This window comes from Vidua chalybeata, chromosome 2 (assembly GCF_026979565.1).
Source record: "Vidua chalybeata isolate OUT-0048 chromosome 2, bVidCha1 merged haplotype, whole genome shotgun sequence".
Taxonomy (NCBI): Eukaryota; Metazoa; Chordata; class Aves; order Passeriformes; family Viduidae; genus Vidua; species Vidua chalybeata.
This window is the reverse complement of record NC_071531.1, coordinates 101,325,290-101,347,474: the sequence shown is the minus strand read 5'-3', so window position 1 is coordinate 101,347,474 and position 22,185 is coordinate 101,325,290. Positions and strand designations below refer to the sequence as shown.

The 22,185-nt window shown below is 37.4% G+C and overlaps 1 protein-coding gene across 2 annotated transcripts in view; it reads left to right on the top strand.

The window, feature by feature from the left end:
- Positions 1-22,185, top strand: part of DGKH (diacylglycerol kinase eta) — a 149,249-nt gene that overhangs the window by 86,410 nt on the left and 40,654 nt on the right. The window contains exons 5-9 of one of the 2 annotated variants that reach the window (XM_053934309.1): positions 11,593-11,697; positions 12,025-12,157; positions 18,618-18,724; positions 19,824-19,949; positions 21,090-21,192. In XM_053934309.1, the coding sequence (XP_053790284.1) occupies positions 11,593-11,697; positions 12,025-12,157; positions 18,618-18,724; positions 19,824-19,949; positions 21,090-21,192 (574 nt within the window). Of the gene's footprint in view, positions 1-11,592; positions 11,698-12,024; positions 12,158-18,617; positions 18,725-19,823; positions 19,950-21,089; positions 21,193-22,185 lie in introns of those variants that run through there. The other variant, XM_053934310.1, reaches the window with a different exon arrangement.

Sequence of the window (22,185 nt, the reverse complement as noted above, 5' to 3'; positions counted from 1 at the left end):
GGGGGGGAAGCTGCAGTAGGCAGATCTGCTATCCTGGAAAGCCTACTGTGATATTTAGTAATTAGAGACTGGCTGGAAAGGAGACGTTATGTTCCAGCTAATAACACTGATTACTAGGATTCTGGATATGCTTGCAGAAATGTCTAACATAGTACATTTTTGCTGATTTATTGGTTTTAGCAATGCTTTAGACCATATAGACCATAGAGTCCTGATTATTTATTCCGTGAAAAAAAGACTTCCTAAGAGAACATTTAAAGTGCTGGGCTTTAATAAAGTTTTCTCACCTAGTATTATGATGCAAAGGCAGTAGAAACTTATCAACTATCTCAGTTTTTTATTTTATATTTTTGTTAACTCCATTTGATTTAACTATTTTCCAAGGTAAATAATATTTGTCAACATTCTTCTAGACTTTTATCTATTCTTGCTGTTCTCCTGATTGTTATTCTGCAGCATCATCTTGTAAGTGAAGTTACATGCTTGACACTCAGGGAAGCCCAGGTCACAGACATCTGGGATTATTTTATAAATTAATGCTCATTTACATTCCTTATGGATCCTAAATTTTGTCTGTTTTCTGCAGTGGCATAGTGTGCATTTTTTGTGTCCTCTATTTTGATACTAAGATCCTTCTTCTGTTAATTTGGAGCTGTTTGTAATTCATAAATATTTTATCTGTGCTTCTGTGGTGTGTATTTCTTTGTTTTTACTAATGCTGAGTTTTTTCAAGTCACTGTACTCTCTGCTTAATACATTGCTTGGCTCACTTTGAAGTGCCTTGGAGATCAACAGAGGAAACTAAGTAATCAAAATTTTGTGCTGTCTGCAAATATTCCTGTATTGCTACTTTACACTTCTCTTCCAGTTTAAGAATCATACCACAAAATTTTGTTGGAGAATAATAAGCTGCTTATTATCTGTTAATCTTTATTCATATTAAAAATTCTTCTTATTCCTTCTTACATTTTTACATCCCTTAGCTTTTCATCTCATTGCCTGATGGTGAATAAAATTATTGGTCTTTTCAGTTCAATGACTGAATTAAACATAATTATGAATCAGCCTGATGGTTTAACTTTTCTGAACAGAAGTACTTAATTTTGTTCCAATTAATCCCTTTAATTAATTAATCCCTTTATGAGTTAGCTTTTTTAATGTATTTTCCATGTTATATTAAAAAAGACCCAAACAAATTATGAATGGCATTTCATTAAGTTTAGTCCCTGAATGTAACTTTGTTACCAGAAATTTTTTTTTTCTCTGATTTCCACATTTTTTGGTCAGACATACGAGTTCACTTGGACTGAAAAGTAAGGAATTCAGCTTCATATGTTTTAAACAACAACAAAAAAATCTTTATGCAGCTGTCTATGGTTTTCTTGGTATTTTGTAAATTTGGATAGATTTTGAAAAAACAAAATATGTGTATATGCTGATTATCCTTGGATGTTTTATTATTAGAAGATTAGGGTTTTTCTATTGGTTAGTGAAACCAAATATTCTATTGGAGCAACTGTGCTTCAAGTGTGGTTAAAATTTATATTGTCTTCTTCTAGTTTCTATTGTTTTCTTACAGACCTCTGATTATCTTATTTCCTATCCATATTTCTGAATGTAGCGTATCCTATGTCTTGGTTGGGGATGTAAAGTTTATTGGCATATGACTTATGTTGAACCAGCTTAAAGGATAAAGTAATTATTTTCATCTTTGAATCCTCTTGTACAGCTGCTGTTTTCAATGGGAGGTGGCCCAGTTGTACTGGAAGCCCAATTCTTGTGATTTGTCAAGATTTCAAATTGAATATTGCAACCAGTCCCGAAAGGCAGATTGCTTTTAGCACTTTATTTCAGTCCTGTTGCTTCTGACATCAGTCAGCTCTGTTTTCATCATGGAGATTAGCTGCTTCTAATTGATTTTAGAGAACTAACTTTTAATATTCACTCTGAGCTTGGGAGACAGAGTGTTTGGCAACACTCTGGCAGTGTTGCCAGAGTTTTGCAGTATGTTTCAGAGATAGTGTTAATTTCTCCGGACTTGGACATATTTTGCTTCTTTCTTGCCACTGAGATCTTTTCAGAGCTGAGATTTTTCTTTAGGGACTACGAAAACTTCAGGGAATGTGAGAATTGCTTAACCTCCCCCAAGCCACATCAGGAAGAAAGAAGACAAGCATTTTCCCAAGAAGTTTAAAACCTTTAATCTTTGGGTTTGGGCACTCCTCCTGTAATTTCAGATATTAAGAGACAAAGAGAGATATTCCTAAAGCTGGGAATAATTATTCTAAAACTTTTTTTTTCCTTTTATAAATTTAAATACGCTAACATCAATTCAGTTTTATTACTGACTCTTGATTTGCCCAGAGTTCAGGCTCTTGAACTTTATTTAAGTGTAGAAAGCTTATGGATTCTAGTGGAGATATTTCTCTGCTGCTGTCCTGCATGTTTATGAAATCCAGTTTACTGCAGTTCCATCTCAGTGGACATCAGGAGATGGTTTCTTTACTGATAGCCTCAAGCCTCTTTCAAATGCTCTTCTATCTCAGTCTGGTTTGGTTTTTTTCAAAGGGCTGCTCACCTGAAGGTTACACAGGTCTTTCTCTTCTTTGGTCTTTCTGCTGCTTTTCTTTCAGTCTTTCTTACTTCTTTAGTTTGGTGAAATCATCTTGCTAATCCTGTGTTGGCAGGCTCCTAAGATCCTGGGGTCAGAAACTACCCTTGAAGTTCCAAACTTGAGGTGGACTCCCTTGATTTCAGCTATTGCTAAGCAAACATCGCGTTGTTTGTAGCCTGGATTGATTAATCTTTCTGGTTTGTTCTGTAAGAATACTCTGGAGCACAGCTATCTGTAATTTTTTTCTTTGTAAAAATCTATTTTGAGTAAATGTCTATATATAGTCTGTGTTGATGTTCCCTTGAAGGGAGACACACTTGCTTGACTTCTCCCTTTAATAAACCACAGGGACATGCAAGGAATGGGTTTGTGTTTGGAAGCAGGTTTCTGGTTTTTATCCTTTAGATCTGCAGTAATCTCCTGGATTTGGGTATGTTTTGAAATTTCCTGTGCATTCCAGTTGTGTTGATGTTAGCAATGTATACTGATGATGCTGGGAATTCAGACACATTTGCAAAAGTCTATGTTAAGTACTGTCCTCTGGTGAGCCGAATCCCAGTCGCAGAGGCATTGTATTTTGAATTTTGCCCTTGGCATTATGAGAAGGGTGAGTGCATGGCACTTTTTAAAGATGGGGTAATGGCATATGCAGACGTTCTGCGTGCCCTGTTGGCAGTGTAGAGCAGGGCTGACAGGTCCTGCAGTGACATCTGCAAAGGTGCTGGGGCCTCTTCTTGTCTCCAGGAGGTAGAACATGGCTGGAAATGGCTCAAGTTCCTCTGCTGGCTTCACCAGCATGACTCAGCTTTGCGCCAGTAGCTGACTCTTGGAATGGATTTAGCTTTTCCCTGGTTGTGAACTATCTGCTGTTTCATACAGACGGTGAGTAGCCTCTAAGTGATAACGGCTTTTTGATGCTCCCAGCCTGAGCAACACCCAAACCACAGAAAGAGAGGGGAAGTGCTTTGGATTCCATTTTGTTCAATTTTCTACTCAGGGTTGGGATTTTTTTTTCTATATTCAGGCAGTTTAGAAGTAAGATGAAAACTGAAATAGCAAATTAATATGCCTGGGAAAAGAAAAATTAAACAAAAGCAATTAGTGTGCACTTGTGATGCATTTAGGGTTTTTTCTTCCATTTAGCACTTGCTCATTTCCCCTCCCCCTCCCCTCTCATCCTCTGACAGTGACAAAAAAATGTAATGAAGCTGAGAGCTCTTTGGGTGGGTCTTCAAAGTTTTAAGCTCCTTATCTCTGACTTGATGCACTGTCCTTTTCCCTAGAGTGTCTGGAGATGTTGAAGCTTTAAGTTTCATTACGAGAAAGCAATAAAGCATTTCAGCTGTGATGCTAAAATCCATAGATAAGTTGCTTGAGATTGATCTGTTACAAGGAAGCTGAACACTTTTCAGAGAGAAAAAAGGAGATACTTAAAAACGTGACCATTCTGGTCTATATTGTACATTTTGATTTTAGTTGCATTTGCCTGGAGTTTGTTTTCCACACATTTCATGCTTGGCAGAAATTTTTCAAAAATAGCTTGCAGAAAATTTCCCTTTTTCACTGGTGAAGCATTTGGGATGTGTGAAGAATAAGCCAGATTTCATTCTTCCTGCACTTTTACACATAACCTATTCTCTGACGTTTCTTTCTATTTATGCTTTAAAAATGGTTAAAATAACTGGATAAACCTCCGAAAGTATCCCTCACTGCAGTTCCTGTTTACCAAATAATTTTATAAATAAAGTCACTGGTGTAAACTTCGAAAAAATTTCCTGTTTCTAGTGAACAAGGATCCCTGGCTTCAGGCAGCTGAACGATGTTTAAACAGGAATCTGTTATTTCAGACAGAAAAAAGTAGTCCTTTACTGGTTTGTTGTGTATAAATTTGCACCTAGTGCCATGAAATATATAAGTACATATTTTCCCTAATGCAGAGCAGCCATCCCATCTGATAGATGTGTAGTGAGCTGGTGAAACCAGAGCTAAGGGCATGGCAGTGTGAAATTAACATACTGAACAAATCTTTATGAAAGGACTTGAAAGAAACATGCAGGCCTTGAACTATATATAGCAGTTTCCAGTTTATGTTTGCAAGAATAGTTTACTGGTTTTACTGTATTTAAATGCTGATTTAAAATAAATTTCTAATTCTTCGGTCCAAATCCATGGAACTTTCCTACCCTGCTTCTTGTAACTGTCTCTTTATAAAGTTATACTTCTGCAGGAAAAATGTTTTTTTTGTTAGCAGTTGGTTGAAATTGAATACATGAGGTTGATTTGGGGAACTGGAACAAAGCAATCTTTGCTGGATACTTTTGCAGTTCAGGGCTGGACACATAACTGGATGACTTGATTTACCTGGATTCTGTTTTCACAGACTCATGGAATGATTTGGGGGTTGGAAGTGGCCTCTGAAGGTCATCTGGTTGCTGAAGCAGGGCCACCTAGTCCAGGCTGTGTCTAGGTGGCTTTTTGGTATCTCCAAACATTGTTTCCTGATATTCACAGAGAGCCTCTCATGGCTCAGTTCGTGCCCATTACCTCCTGACTTTTCACTGGGCACCACTGGAAAGAGCCTAGCTCTGTGCTCTTTGTATCTTCCTTTCAGGGATTTACATTTATAAGATGTCCCTGAACCTTCTCCAGGACAAACTGCTGTAGGGCTCTCCTCACATATCCCATACTCCAGTCCCTTCACTGGAATGTCTGCAGGGTGTCCATGTCTCTCTTGTACTGAGCAGCCCAGAACAGGACACAGTGCTCCAGGTGAGGCCTCACCAGGGCTCAGTAGAGGGGCAGGTTCACTCCCTGGACTGGCAGCTTAGGATACCACTGGCCGATTTTCCTGCAAGGGCATGTAGCTGGTTTATGTTCCATTTGTTGTGCAACAGTATCCCAGGTCCTTTTCTGCCAAGCTGCTTTCCAGCTGGGTGGCCCCCAGGGTGCATTGATGCCTGGGGTTGTTCCTTCCCAGGTGCAGGACTTGGAACTTCTTGTTGAACCTAATGAGTTACTGCCAGCTCATTTCTCCAGCCTGTTGAAGTCCCCCTGGATGGCAGTGTGACCCTTGGGTGTATCAGCTACTCCTTCCCAGTTTTCTGTCATGAGTAAACCTGCAGAGGATACAGTCTACCACATCATCCAGATCATCAATGAAGATGTTAAACAGGCCTGGAGCCAGTATTGTCCCATGAGGTACATTGCTAATTACTGGCCTCCAGCCATGCCCTGTGCTGCTGATCACCATCCTTTGGGCCTGGCCATGCAACCAGTTTTCAACACACCTCACAGTCTGTTCATCCAGCCTATACTTCATCAGCTTCTCTAGGAGGAGCTTAAGGGATAATCCTGAAAGCCTTACTGAAGACAAGGTGAATGATATCCACCTTTGTCTCCTCATCTGCCAGGCCATTTGTTTCATCACAGGTTGAAAAAACATTACTTCCCCTTGGTGAATGAATCCATACTGACTATTCCCAATTGCTTTCTTGTCCATGTACCTGATTGTATTCTGGGTGATGTTCCTTCATTTTTGCTCAATGTGGTGTAAGATAAGCCACCTGAATGCTGGGTTCTACTGCAGAATGTAGTCCCTTTACCTTTTTCAATGATGTAACCATTTTTGTCCTGTCTTTTAGCTAAGCTCACTTGTTCTGGTGTTGTATTGTTGCAGGAGATGCTGTGTGGGACTAACCCTTTTCTTTTTCCTTCTAAGAGGTTTTACTGTGGGAGCCAAAACCACACATTATATCAATATTTGTGAGCTTGGGAACATTGAAATAGGAGAAGGCCAGGAAAAAGAAGGAAGCAATATTTTAATGGAGAAGACAGAGCTAATTGTTCTGATTATAAATTCTGTATTGTACTCAGGCAAATGTAATAATCATTTATTACCCACCTTGCTTTTAACTCCTCCCCTGTTTTTGTAATTTATACTTTTGCCTGGCTTGACTCATCATGAAAAATAACAGGGACGATTCACCTTAAAGCACCAATTAATTTGCACCTTTGACAGTGACAATACTGTTATAAGTTATTTAGTATCCAGAAACCAAGAAATTATGAATACTCTAGAAAGATGTCCAACTGTTAGCACTGTGATTTTTGCATACAAGTTCTGGAAGGTTCTCACCAATATCTGTAAGCACAGAGAAGTTAGGAAGCATTTAATGTTACACTCCTGCCCCAGGCATTGAATATGGCCCCTCAGAAGAGAGTTGGGGTGCTCTCTCTGTATCATCCTCTCTTCATTATTTCCAGAAAGCTATTTTAAAAGTATCTGTCCAGAGGACGGGAAAACCATTTCCTCGCCCCTTTCAGATTCTACATGACATTTCTACATCAGTAATTTAATTCAAGATCAGCCATACAAAGTGCTATTAGTGTAATGCCTGATAATAGCTCAGATGGCAGAAGGTGCCTTAATGCAAATATCATGTTGCAGGAAGCAGAATGCTTTACAATAGCTGCTTTGTAGCTACTTAGGTATAGAGCACTGTTCTCTTGATTAGCAAACACTGTGTCTTCATTTTGAATTAGTAAAAGATGCTAGAACTGGAGCCATCAAGCTGTGGGGACTGTATTTTCTTATATATGGCTGATAGTAAAAAATTAGAATAAAAATTAGGCAATAGGCTTTAATCAAACTCTCTGTGATTTTATTTTATAGATTGTAAGTCTAAACCCACTGGGCTGAAGGCATATAGACTGTTACTGGTTAGGTTATGCCCACTGAAAGAAGAAAGGACTTTCAAATTTACTCTGAATTTGATGACAATTTTATTTCCTTTCAAGATGTTAAGCTTGTTCCTAATAAGTGTTGTCTGAAAGAAAAGTTGCAGTAGTGGTCCCAAACTTGACTGTAGAAATGTCATCCAAGTAATTTCAAGATGTGTATGTACATATATATATGAGTATATGTATATTTTTAGAAGCCAAATTATTGTAGTGCTTGTGTGAAAATCCCAATTTAAGGCAAGACCTATGTAGTAGCAGAGTGAACAGTGATCTCTTGTTCTCTCCCTCATTCCCCATTCAAAAAAATCCCCCTACTTTTCTGAACAGAACAGGAACATTATTGCAGTAATGGATAGTTTTACTTCCCATTCAGACATCGTTTATTTCCTGGGATTTTTTAGTGTTTGTGTTGGGTGTCTTCAACTTTTAAGACTGTATATGCTTACTCTTTCCCAGTGCCTACTGCATTAAAAGTGGTTTTTATTCCAACTACCTCTATTTTATTACTTTCCAATATACTGCAGTATCTGCTCTTGGTAATTGTCTTTTCCAAATTCAGCAGTGACATCTTGGCTACTTGACAATGGTGAAAATTTTCAAAGGAAGGTAATCTTATATATTTTTTAAGACCTTTTGACTGTCTTCATCTTTCGTGATTTGTCTCCTGCTTTGTCAGCATGTGAACTGTTGGCACCTGAGTTCCTTCAAGACTTAAGAGTTTTATTATTTCTTATTCGTATGTTACCTCAGTGGTCTTCCACTGGTTCCTGTAACACTTCCTTTGCATTGTGTTACAGAGCTTTTCTTTCTCTCATTCTCTCATTCTCTCTTTCTTTCTCTCTTTCTCTTTCTCTCTTCTCTCTTCTCTCTTTCTCTCTCTCTCTCTCTCTCTTCTCTCTCTCTCTCTCTCTCTCTCTCTGTCTTTCCATCTTTCTCTCTTTCTTTCTATCTTTCTTTCTTTCCATCGAGAGTTCAGCATATCCAGAGCAATATACAAATAGTAATATGGAGCAGCGAAGATCAAAAAGGTAATATGTAATTGAAGAAAAGGTGCCGACTTGGGTCAGTAGAAGAGAATATACAGGACTCTGAATATGAATACATGCAATGAGATAAAATTACTAGTTATATTTAAATTTACATGGCAGGAAAATTGTTTGAGCTCAGTTACATCCATTTAATTTTGATTATGTCTGTTCAGTTGTCTTTAGTGAATGAACTTCAAACATCCCACTTAGTTAATCATAGCATTGTGTAAGCATTCAGACAAAAGCATGCCATCTGTATTAATGCAAATAAGAAAGTTTAGGAAGTCAATCTCCATTTCGGATAAACAAGAAAAGCTACTGAGATACTGAGTTAGTGTAAAGCTCACAAAACCATGTTGAATCAAAGTGTAATAATAATAGTAGCAGATATTAAAGAATGAAGTAGAAACAGCAGAGCCACTTGAGTCACTTCCCAACATTGACTCATTGTTGGATTTTTGAAGACCTGATAAGTTGAAGATTTTAAATATTGTCTTTTATGGTATATGATGCATTTATTTGTGATTAATTTTTCAAATGCGTTTTTGGACATTATTACTTTTTGTCTCCTCAGCATCCTTTGGGAATACTTTTCAAGTCTAAAGAATGCTTTGCATTAAGGGAAAAACACTTGTTTGCTAACAGTTTCCTTGGCTCCCTGAATTCTTATGTTACATGAAATATCTAAAAAATAATTAGAGTATATTTTCTCCATGATTTTGTAGACTGAAATAGATGAGAAGCTAAATAGGATTCTTAGTTCCTGTTTTATTTTATTTTATTTGAAAAATTTCAAGCATTGTTGATACTTCTTGCATATAGTGCATTTTGTCTTTTTTCATGTTACCATGTACCTTCTTGAAATTTGTTGTTGCAAATATATAAATCAAAGAGAATAGGTATTTTAACTATATTTACAAATATGTATGGCTTCCAACTTCCCACTCTATTTTTGTAGCAATAATAATTGATCCTATATTCATGTGATCAACAGTATCCTATTGAGCTGCTAAACTGCTGCAATGCTGTGAACTTACTAAGTTTTTTGCACTCTGATTTTAATAAGAAGCTGGAATATATGAATTTCTGGTATGTTTACATGCATTGGTTAGCAGTGTTTGGTGATGTGATTTGATTGCCAATAAATGGGTGTACAGTGCATTTTGACTGGAAGTTTGGTGTCCTACCTTGGTTATTTATAGCTACTGTTCTGGTCCTCTGTCATACTTACCCCTCCCTGCCAAAACTTTGGATACCAAAGGGTGTCTTCATTGGCACTGGGAAGCTAGGTGTGAGCAACTGAACCAGGGCCTTAATTTCAGATTAGGGGAGGGGGGGAGGGATGCACAGTGGCTTGTGACCAGTACTATTGAAGAGAGGAGTAATATATATCTAAGTATTACTTGAAAAGATCAAGATTAGTCAGGAATTTTCAGCAATCAGTGCAGCTGTTGTTGCTTAATGGCACTGGTTAGAATCAGTAATAACTGTGGCAGGACATAATGTGCTGAGTCTCGGGTGGATTTATCATTATTTAATCTGTATTATAATCTCATGCTATATAATAAGAAATAATCTGTGTCTTGTATTTGCCCAAATAAGATTTCTGTGTCCACTGAAACCTGGAAATTTCAGCAGAATGCTGATTGTTGTTGGAGCCAGGGTTATATTATGATTTAATGACTTTTCTTGGCTTCATTGGATGACCTGGCCTAGAAAAACATTTTGAAGTAATAAAGCGTCTGTTTGGCTCCAAACTAATGAGAGAAGCATTGCTCTTTGCATAAACTGTTCTTTAGGAAAAGCCATGGAGACCTACTAATAAACCTTATTAAATAGCTTAAGCAAGATTGAAGGAAACAGAAAACAAAGAAACTATTCCCTTCCATGTGAAGTGAGTACATTAAAAAAAAAAAAAAGGCAAGCGCAAAGGGTTTTTGCCTCCCCGCCATGTGACTTGCAGCCTGCTGCACTTCAGTTACGTCGCCTCTGAGATATGTTAAAGTGCAGCTCAGTTTAATGAAGGAGTGGATAGGACAAATCAAGGCTAGAGACAATTTACAGCAGGGACTGGGTAAGTAACTGCAGCTGTAGATAAATGTTTACTAGCATTGTGCAAATGTTGTAATGTCTAACTTGTAGAATTTAAAAGAATACTCAGAATTGCCATTTTTTAGTGGTCCTTTCTCTGTTTTATTTAATTTGCAAGTGTTGGTACATACTATGCAATAGATTAATGCATAATACTGATAAAGAATTTAATTTTATTTTTCAGACTTTCTACAACAAAACAAATAACTTATTTTCTTGTACTTGTTTTAAATTCTTTGCCATGTATGTAACTGCTTTGTCTATTTTAATGCAGTGCTCAAAATAATTTCAGTAGGAGTTAGCTGATAGTTTCTGCTGCCTTTCCGTTATTTTGATTATTTTTCTACTGTTTAAGGAGAGGGGAGAGCAGCTTGTACTCTAAACCTCCTTGGTACAGTATTTTCAGATTTCTAGAATCCAACTCTAGAGCACTGAAAAATTCCCAGCATCAACTTGTTCCAGGAATTCATTCAATTGTCCTAGTAGGGTATGATTTCAACTGTTTACTTTTGTTCCCTGTGCCTTTTTTATAAAGACTTGTATGTGTTCTTATACTGAGTTGATATAATTGGATATAAAAAGTGCTGTTTTAAATTTTTGTGTGCATAAATTTATGGAAATATATTATTAATATATAAGATAGTGGAATATGATGACAGCTTTTGTGGTTGTTTAAGACTTCCAGGCATTTGATTTTGGTATGTTTTTTTGTCTCTAGCAATTGGAATGGACTTTGCAGTTGCTATGATGCAGTTATGAAATAGGATTGCAGTCTTAGTCAAATAATAATTTACAGAATGGCTGTTTTAGCATTTCAGTGCCTGTCATTTGAGCATTTGAATCTCAGTGCATAGACAAAGAGCTGAGAAGGGGTAATGATCAATGTAGATTCCAGAGACCTGTACCAAAGCCTGATTTGAAACTTGGGAACTGTACAAGGAAAAGCACACTCTTCTGTTGCTGGTAGTGCATTAAAGAAAATATTTTTAAGTGTTTAGGATCTTGCCTTGCAAGGCGTGTCATCCTCTTGCATCATCTCACAGGGAAGAGTACATTAAATATCATAGCCTGTTGTGATTTTTACTATCTGGATTAATCAGGGTGTGTTATCTTTTTCAGATAATCACTCCATTTAGGAGACTAATATTGTGTGCTGAGAACAGAAAAGAAATGGAGGACTGGATAAGCTCTCTGAAATCCGTTCAGTCCAGAGAACACTATGAGGTAAGCTGGCATCCCTCTTGCTGCACCCTGTTCTAGCTCAACAGATCAAGCTACAGGACACGGAACTGGAGTATTCACCCTCCTTAGTGTGAAAAGTGTGTCTAATGTCAGAGTGAAGCTTCATCTTAAGAACTTCACTAGCAAAATGAGAGCTTATTATCACACTTCGGTTTAGAATTTTGGAGGGAGAGCAGGCTAAATACCCTTTGGAAAATCCTTTTGGGGAGCATTTCACTGTCGTCCCCTGTAATATGGAACCGTGCGTAATGTCAGTGACCGTAGCTGTGTTCTGTACTTGCAAATTTGTCTTAACTTCTCCTTTACTAGACCGCACAGTTTAATGTGGAACATTTCTCAGGGATGCATAACTGGTACGCCTGCTCCCACGCCCGACCCACCTTCTGTAACGTGTGCAGAGAGAGCCTCTCTGGAGTCACTTCTCACGGCCTGTCTTGTGAAGGTAAAACAATGATTGCTTCCCCTTGGTTATCATGCTGTGTGTGTAGACAGATGGCTGCAAGTTCAGTATGAGTAATGATCCTGAAAATAATAAGTAACAAAAGAGCCTGAAGGGAGAAAACTCTACATGAAAGTGACCTTCCTCCAGGCAGAGGGACTCTGCCTCGCCATCCTGTTGCTCCAGGTGCCTATTTCAATAGAACACTTCTCCCTGTTGCACCAACTAGTTTGGAGTGTACAGGGTGGAGGGTTTGCAAGAAAAGATAGGATTTATTTGATTGCACATCAAAAAAGTGGAACCGAATAGTCTTACTGCTTTGCAGAATCAGCATTTCTCTGAAAAAAAAAAAATCATTATGGTATTTTCTGCCCCAAATCTAAAAGCATTCTTAACACTGAACAAAGTGTTATGACCCTTGCCCTCCAATTCTTTTTTTCTCTATTGCTGCTGCCTGATCCTGCAGTACACACTGATTTACTGCTTTAAAAATTCTCTCATGCTGTGAGAGGGTAGAGATGCAGATGACTGCGTTTGATGGTTCAACAGGGGAAATCTAGCACAAAGAAAAAGGAAGTGTGGCTAAGACTTCAGCATTTAGCTAGAAATTATATTTAATTAACAAATAATTATAATATGCCTGAAGCAGCTTATTTTTTTATTCCTGCAAGTTCTGTGGAAAAGTGGCAACAATTCTGCTTGTGTTAGGAGACAGCAGAAAATAAAGCATCTGTGTGACCTTATGAGATATATGAACGGTAGAAATATTTAATTACCAAAATAGCTGACTGCCCAGAAAAGAGTTACATTTACACTATTCATAATTTGATTTCTTTGGAAGTATGTAACTCAACTGCAAATGCATTTCTGTTATTGATGCTGTTATAATACTTGAGGATAATAATATGTATTAAGGAAATCTTACAAAGGGAACATTAAGCCATTGTCCTGAATTGTCCATGCTTTTAATGTAGCTAATGGTGCAGTTGCCAAGGAACAGGACAAACCAGTTTTGTAGAAATTAGAAGTGGCATAGTTACTTCCAGCCTCTCTGGTGTATGTTTTCCACTGTGAATAAGTCCTTTGGACACTTTAAAGGCAATTATGATATTCTCAATGTCTATTATTGACAGATGGAAGTATCATGTGCTTAACTAAAATGCAGTTGTACTGCCTCTGTGTACAAATACAGTTATGTTTGCTCGGGCAAAGGAAAGGAACGACTTTCATAAAGAATTTATCCATTCCTAAGTTAATATTATAGCTACTTTAATAGGATAATTTATCAAAAATTATCAATGTTAATGTCTGTAGTCCACAGTTTTATATTTTTCCAGTGTCTAATTTTGCATCTAAGCATGTTTTTAATATACAGGGTGTTGTCATTAACTTTACATTAGGGAAGTTCCCATAATTTCCAGATTTGGAGTTTGTCAGCTTTCTGTATAACTTATGACAAACTAATGCTGCATTTATCCACATTCTCATTCTTTAAAAATAGCTTGTGAAAGTGATTTGGATTTCCTTTCACTCTTCCACAGTTTCATAATTGTGTATGACCTGGAATGTTTTATATGTAGATACTGTGATACTCTTTTGTCTATTAATAAGTTTATCTCCTCTTACTTCTTAGCTTCTATTTTATATCTATTTTATTATTTTTTTTAAATAAAATAAGATCTTTAGTTATATATCTAATCTAAATAATTTGACATTTGACTCTTTTACTGTAATACTTTATACTTTCTCTGCAATTATGTATACATGTTAAAACCCATCATCCTTAATTTCTTCATCTAAAAAATGCATTTTTGTTTGATACTTGCTCCTGCTATGCACACTTCTAATGCATTTAATTAACTATTTTTTTCTTTATCTTACCTGCAGTAGCAGTCTATACAGTCTGAGAGGATAATCTGGAAAGTTTGGAGTCTTAACATTCCCCAGACTTGTTCTGTGCTGCTTTTCCCCATTACATAATTTAAAAAAAACCTGTTTAAATATTCATGCCTGGCTTTTCAAACCTCCAGCACTGCTTTATACTGGGAATCCATTTATATCTATACAAAATTCAATTATTTGTGTGGTCATTGGTCCCAGGCTACTCTATTATGCCTTGTATTGAAAAGATGAGAGGCTCTTTCAAGAGATAATTGAGCTCTTCCTTCTGTTTGTGGGTTGGGTTACTGGCACACCAAATTGTCTTGAAAGTAGCTTAGACTCTTTGGGGTCTGATTCTTGACTCTTAACTATAGGTAAAAATAAACCCCATTGATGATACCTTGCAGCTTTTGATAATTTAGTTGTCCTGTAATATTTTATTCTCTTAAAATTGCTGTTTTCCTGCACAACTGCTTTTTTAAAAGTCTGACCACAAATCAAGCCACATTTCTTTTGGAGATGATGGGTGACTTTTTCTTCAGGCCACCTTCCATACCAGCAACCTTTGGCAAAGGTTGGCCAAATTAATTGCAGGCCACCCTGAAGACACTCTTAAGTCTTGTGGAAACCAGTGTAGAAAAAGATGTTAGGTTAATACATTTGCTAGGTAAAATAGTGTGAACTTGCACCTTTTAGAAGTCAAAGAACTGATATGTATATCAACCTCAAGATGTAAGTTATAACAAACCAGGCTTCATTCTTGCTACTACTCAACAAGCAACAGACTTCTAAAAAAATTAATCAGACTCTCCTTTGAGATGCCATGCTGTTCTTCCAACATGTTCTTTCTTTTGTCTTCTCAAAAGATAATCTACTTTTCCAGTGTTGTCTCTGTGTTGTGTTGTTCTAGCTAAATGACTGCTCTCTGCAATGTTCATTTAGTCTTTACTAGGACAGAGTAATTACAATCTCTGTGCCTTGCTTTAGGAATTATTCCAAATCAGCTGAATCAAGAAAGGGTTTTGGGTTTTATGCTCCTTAGAGTTTAGCTTCAATATGGAATGTTTAGGCAAAGAAGCTTAAAGAATGATATATCATTATCTACAGAAACTCTTTCACAGCTCTGTAACCTCAGTTACTCTGCATCAATACTGCATTTCTGTCTAAGTCATTGCCAGTAGAACATTGCGTTTATGATTATTCTCAGAAATTTATTTCTTCATGTAGCATTTTGTTTATCATGACAGGATCTTGATTGTTGAATATCAAGTATAGCTAATAAGTGGGAGAAACCTCTCTTAAACTGCATTCTCCTGTGACGAATTGCACAAACAATGTTGTAAGAACATTTTAGGATGATGAAGTCAATCAGTAAGAAAATACTGGGATTAAATTACCTCTGCAAATGCACTTTGTGCACTTTGCCTTTTTCCATTATGGCTGTGGGGTTTTGCCCGCAAAACCCTGTTGTTCTTACCCATTGCCCAGGGAATTGTATGGGCACTGCTTGCACAGTCATTGCCTCTGATACTCTTGCCACATTTTCTGCACAGCCTGGAGAGTGAATAGTGAATGAAGCAATAAGAAAGAGAAGGGATGTTTGTTGTTAAAGAATGAAGGAGTAGTAGAGAACTGTTCTGTGACTTTATATCACATGTACCCTTCTATGATGCTGGGGAAAACATTTAAATAAGATTTTTTATCAAATCAGTAGTTCTGCATTCTTTATAACCAGCAACCTGAATCACAGAAATGCTGTTTTCTATCACTGCAAAAATCAGTTGAAGCTGTTCTGAAGTCCCTGATGCTTTGAAGATATACAGCATTGAAAAAAAGTCTTAATTGTAGTAGTAGCAGTAGTACTGGGCATAACAACAACAACAACAACAACAATAATTTTAAAAGGCCAGGAAGAAATTAATATTGATGGCTAAAAAGCAGTATTACATTAGATTTTTGCCTTTTAGAATAAGGCAAATACCTGTTGAGGATTATTATGAAGCAGAGTTTGGCACAGCCCCATAATTAGTGAGAACCATCCATTAGATGCACTGACTGAGGGTCCTGTTCTCTTAGAGTGTACAGTCATACAACCAATGACTTCACACCTGCAGAAACTATATTGCAATGTTAAGTTTCCTGAGTAATTTAACTTTTCTCATATTTTAGCTTTCATTGGCAAAGTAATGGCAGTGGATTTCTAGCCATATGTCTACATGTTTTCCAAAAGATTTCAGGTATCAGACTGTTTAATGAATGGGATTCAGTGTAATCTGAGACAAAAGAAGTTAGGTCATAGTGGTAACTAATACTGAGGTTTGATTTAAAATTTTCCTTTCTTTGCTTGCAAGTTATATCTGTGTCTTAAGATTATTGTTGTTTGTAGTATTTTATATTCAGACTAACATAAATTGTTGTTTCATGATACTGAGGTTGCAGGGGGGTGACTCAAAGAATCTGATCTGAGATTTGGTTGGTAGGTTATTTATAGTACTTACAAAGCAAACATTACCTGTCACTTGCCATCTATAGAGTGGCTTTCTGTTGCTCTTCAGAGCCTGGAATTGATTTGTCCTTGCCTTGTTGAGAAAGAAGCTGAATACAGGGCTCCTGAGATCAAGTTCAATCATAGCTCAGTAGGGTTTGAACATTCTATTACTTTGTAATTTGTAATTTTCTATTTCCCCTCATCCCTGACTTGTTGTATTTTGATCTGATAAGCAAGTGCTTATCATTTAGGAGTAGGGAGCTGAATTCAGTGGCATATATTCTCTGAAACATTCAAATGGTTAAACTGCTCATGGTCCATCACTTGAAAATAGTCTTTATTTCTGTGAGATCTGGCTTCATTAGATATTTGGAAGTTATGGGATATTTGCATGCTTTGAGTCTGCATTGGTCTTGCTGCAACAAGTCCGTGCCTTTGTTAGGTTGGAGGCCATTGACCTATTTGAGTGAGTCCATAGGAGTAGCATGGAGATGATGAGAGGGCTGGAACACCTCTCCAGTGAGGAAAGGCTGAGAGTGTTGAGATTGTTCAGTCTGGAAAAAAGAAGGCTTCAGGGTGATGTAATTGCAGCCTTCCAGTACCTGGAGGGAGCCTGCAAAAAAGATGGAGAGAGACTTTTTACAATGACACGTAGGGACAGGACAAGCGGAAATGGCTTCAAACTGAGAGTAGGTTGAGATTAGATAGTAGGAAAAAAATTCTTTACTGTGATGATGGTGAGACACTGGTTTCCCAGAGAAGTCGTGAACACTCCATCCCTGGAAGTGTTCAAGGCCAGTTTGGATGGAGCTCTGAGCAACCTGGTCTAATAAAAGATGTTCCAGTCCACAGCAGGGGCAGTTGGAACTCAATGATCTTTAAATGTCTCTTTCAACCCAAATAATTCTATGATTATATGAATGCTGCTTTTTGAAATGACTGGGAGAGTTACTGTAAAAGCAATGAAACGTCTTTGTTTTCTTTCCTTCTCTTTCTTTCTAGAAAGTAAAAAGGTGAGAGCTGAACACTTACTTTCACACATCTCCCAGAACAGTGAGGATTGCTCTCAAACTCAAATGTTGCTTACATAGTCTCAATTCACTTTTTAAATTGATCTGGCAATGGATCAGTGGAATTAAAATGGAAAATTTATTATTCACAAGACATTTTGTACCGTGGCTTAATGTTTTTTAATGGTAGATAAGCGATGGGCCAAAGCCTTGATAATTTCCTGTCAAATATTTGTTTGAAAAGAGACTACTACTTCTGATCTACTGGCTAGTTCTCATAAACCTTTAATGGTCTTTGCCAAAATAATTTATATAATGCACTCTAAATAGAATTACATCATGGACTTCCAGTAGAAGAAATACCCATGGTTTGGGTGCATCAGTCTGTTTGATCTAATATGGTATCATTAGCTAGGCATATTAATTGGGTTAACAAAATTCAAATAGTTGTTAGGTTGCCAGAATGTCTGCCTAACTACACACTTGTGCTGGGTATTCCAATTAGCAGACTTTTCAAAAAGAATGCAATAACAAGTAAGATTCTTCCTGGTGTGATATAGGCTCTTAGAAAATTTTGTAATCCCCAGTATCTGAATAAAAATATCACCACGTAAACCCTTCACTTTCTCATGTTCTGAGAAAAGTGGGCCCAGCATGGTGCCCCAAAGGCATCTTTTGAGCAAAGAAACAGAGCTCCTGATTCAAAATACTTTTGTAAAACAGTCTCCCATGACTTCCTACAAATTTAAGTCGGATATCTGAGTCATGTTACCGGAGGAATGGAAAAGGCAAACCCATAATTAAAGATATATTGTACCTCACACCCGAAAAAATGGGATCTAATGTGGGCTTCAGGGCACATTTCGCATGGGCCACAGCTAAGCAGTTAAACCCAGTTTAATGAGTTAAATCTGGAGTAATTGTAAACTGAATTTTCTTTTAGTTGTTCTGTGTCATGCGTGCAAAACTTAAGTGACATGTAGCTGGCTATTTTATGGGATATCCGTGTTTAATTTTTTAAAAAGGTGCGTATCACTGAAATACAGCAAATAACACAGGATATGTGTTTATCTGTGTCTTGCAGTGTGTAAGTTTAAAGCACATAAAAGATGTGCTGTCCGAGCAACAAATAACTGCAAATGGACTACATTAGCCTCAATTGGAAAAGACATCATTGAAGATGAAGATGGTGTAAGTACTACTCATATTTACAGTATTTTCCAAAGCTGTTTCTTCTTTAGGGAAAAAAAAACAAAGCCCAACCACAGAAATATTGCCAGGTGACCCATTGAAGTTAATGGTAGGTGGCTATTTTCCTGAGCACTGTTCAAAGATTAATGTGGTATTTAGAACAAAAGTTGCATTCCTATCTCAAAAATCAAGTCTAGCAACTGTGGGCACTAGATTACAGATGTATTACAAGGTTTTAAAGGCCACATGTGGAGAAACACTGCAGCTGGAGAATTGCTCCCAGAAGTTCCTGCTGCTCTTAAGCAAAGGTGGTATTTTGCACTGTTACCATGCTGTTTTGGCAATGTATTTTTGTCCTCTTTTCCTGGAGCAGTTCCCCAGGAGGCCCGTTTGGAATTCACTGAATTGGGAGGGGATTTTGGCAATGAAAGCAGGAATTTTAAAATTAGCAGGAGAAACAACAGAAGCTTTTGAGAGGTTGATTGTGATAAATGGACTATTTTTACAAACACAGCTGTGTATGAACCACTGGTGTGAAGCTTCTTAGAAGGCTGGTACTAAGTTGAACACCTGAGTGTCCTGAGTTGCCCATGGTATTAATGGGACAAAGTGTGCACTGAGTAAAGCTTTGCACTGCATTTGGGACTGCTTTAGAGAGCCATGACTCACCAGCCATGGTGAGTGGGTAAGTGAAGCAACAGAGGAATTTTGCTGTCCTGCCTATTCTTATGAATTTCAGGTATTTTTAATTGGTTTGTGTCATGTAGTCAATGTAACTGAGTGGGAACTTGTTTGTATGACAGTCTCTGGACTTAATTGCCCTGTTGTGTTATGGTTTATTGCTACCATGAGTGAGACAGGTCTCCCTTCTTCAGGTGTCATGTTTTCTGCCTAGTATGTGGAACAGCAGAGTGGTCCATTCATTTCAGTTGCCTTCTGAGTGAGCATCAGTGTCCCTTATCCTGGCTGACCAGCATACCTGTTTCTTTGATGAAAGGGTACACCTGTGAGAAATAGTTTAAATCCACCTATATTTGAGAGACAAAAGCCTTTAATTTCTCTTTCTGGCTACTTAACTCTAATGACTCCTTCTCCACAGATAGCTATGCCTCACCAGTGGTTGGAGGGAAACCTGCCTGTCAGTGCCAAATGCGCAGTCTGCGACAAGACTTGTGGCAGTGTTCTACGCCTGCAAGATTGGAAGTGCCTTTGGTGTAAAGCTATGGTAGGTGTGCTGAGCCACATCCAAGCATCTTGCAGTTCAACAGCTTTAGTGCTTGCCATTATTTTTGTTTTGTCGTTCCACAACCTGCTTTTGGATTAAGTAGTAGCAGGCAGCTTCTGCAAACTCAGGTCTCTCTAGCATTCAGAATTTCTAATGACTGTCCTACTTTCACAATCAATTTCAAGTACACCCACAGATGCAGCTTTTCTTTAATAGGTGTTGTCATCTCCAATGTATTTTCTCTGCTTTCTTCTAGCTGTTAACTGAATGTTCAGGTGCCTGTTCCTTATGCCTAATAATCATATGTTACTTCCTTGTATTTTTTATTGTAGCTATTACTCTATTATTCTTTTAATAATATGTTATATTCATATTTATTAATATTAATATAGTAACATGTTTATTAGTGCAAAATCTTGACTTTTCTTCAGGGCAATCTGTAGGATGCAGATTGAAATTCTCTAACTCACTACTGCCGTTTCCCCAATATATTGTTTTCTCTTAATTATATCAACTTGTCTAAAAAGATGGGTTTCTTATGCAGGTCAGCAGTTGATTCATTGTTGAAGCTTCTGGCATATAGGTGTCCAAGGCTCTGTGAGTGAGCCATAGAAAATGATTGGCATCTCCAGAGGTGACTTGAAATTTAGGTGAAATGCTGCCACCTCTGCATGTGCCTCTCTTTCCAGTATCTGTGGAAAAGACCTTTGCAATATGGAGTTTATGCGACCCAACTTTGGGAGATGGGTCTGGCTTGGTAGGTGTGCTAGCTTTAATGCAGATATGTCTTCCAGAATGGCCCCAGTGGCAGGTTCAGAGCTATTGTTTTGCCTGCTGTCATCAGCGCAGATCCTGGGAGCTTGCGTCTTCCTTCCTTGTGGATGGGGTTAGTGAGTCCCTTGAAAGGATGATTCTTATCTGCTATAGGGGTAGCTGAAGTTCTTCAAAACAATGTTTTGTTGAATTAGTAACAAGGCTCTGTGGTTGAACACTTGGGGTTTTTTCCTAGTCTCTCTCCTTTTCCCTCCACACCTAAATGTTAAATATGAGTCCATTTTTGTAACATAGATAACATAGTATCAGTTGTATTTTCACCTCAAAATTCTGCAGAAGGAAAACAGTTTTTTGTTTCTTTTGCAGGTTCACACGGCCTGTAAAGATCTGTACCCTCGTAAATGTCCACTTGGCCAATGTAAGGTATCGATCATCCCTCCAACAGCACTAAACAGTATAGACTCCGATGGTACGTAGTACTGTAGTGTGTTCAGTGGTACCTCTGGACTGCCAGTGACTATTGAGATCCATGCAAATAAACAAGGCTAAAATCCTTCAGCTGAGCAGGTGAATGCAGTCTGCAAATTTAGAGAGAAGTATAACTTTCTGTGCAGGTTTTTAGAGAGTTATTCAACTGTTTTTCAAAGTTGCCCCAGCAGAAATTTACTTCCATTTTACTTATGACCCTTAGAAACATTTCAAGTGAATGATCAGAGTTCTCAGATAAAGTGGGCTGATGCCAGCCTGGCATACACCACTCCTTCTGTGATTTGTCAAATTTTGGATAATTTTGCATTATGCAGAGATAAGTTAGCTGAACAGCTCAGATCCAACAACTACTTTACCAGGCTTAAGAGAGGAATTGCTTCCATGGCTTCTCTAATTTATTATTTTTTTTAAAGAAAAGCAGCGTAAAAATCCTGCAATGCACAGATAAAACCCAGCAAATGCTCAAAACTCAGAGATGCTTTTTGATGGTCCAGGATAGAGACACATCAACAGAGGGAGACTTAACTTCAAGGCAGAGAGTGGATTTAAAAAAGAAGTATCACAAAATCTTAACTGCTTTAATTTTATAGTTTGTGTCAATGGTAAAGTAGACCAACATCTTGAACACAATTAAATGAATTTTGTTACATGAAGTTAGCAAAAGTAATTGTGTATGCTGTATGTATTCACTCTATTTATTTGCTTTGTGGTGTCTTAGACATCATGCTGTCATTTATTGCTTATGCCAGGAAGATTGTTCAATATGTGAAATTAGTTTTCTTGGCATTTAAATTAATTAATCAAACCTTATTTGAAGTTAGACATTATGATAATGTGGAATTAAATTAGCATCCCTTAATGAAATTTTTTATTTGTAGCTTTAGTATTTTTTTAGTAATTGAAAACAACATAATCATTTTAATACTGCCAGAGACAAATGTCAAAACCTATACATGTGATGTCTGATTTTGGA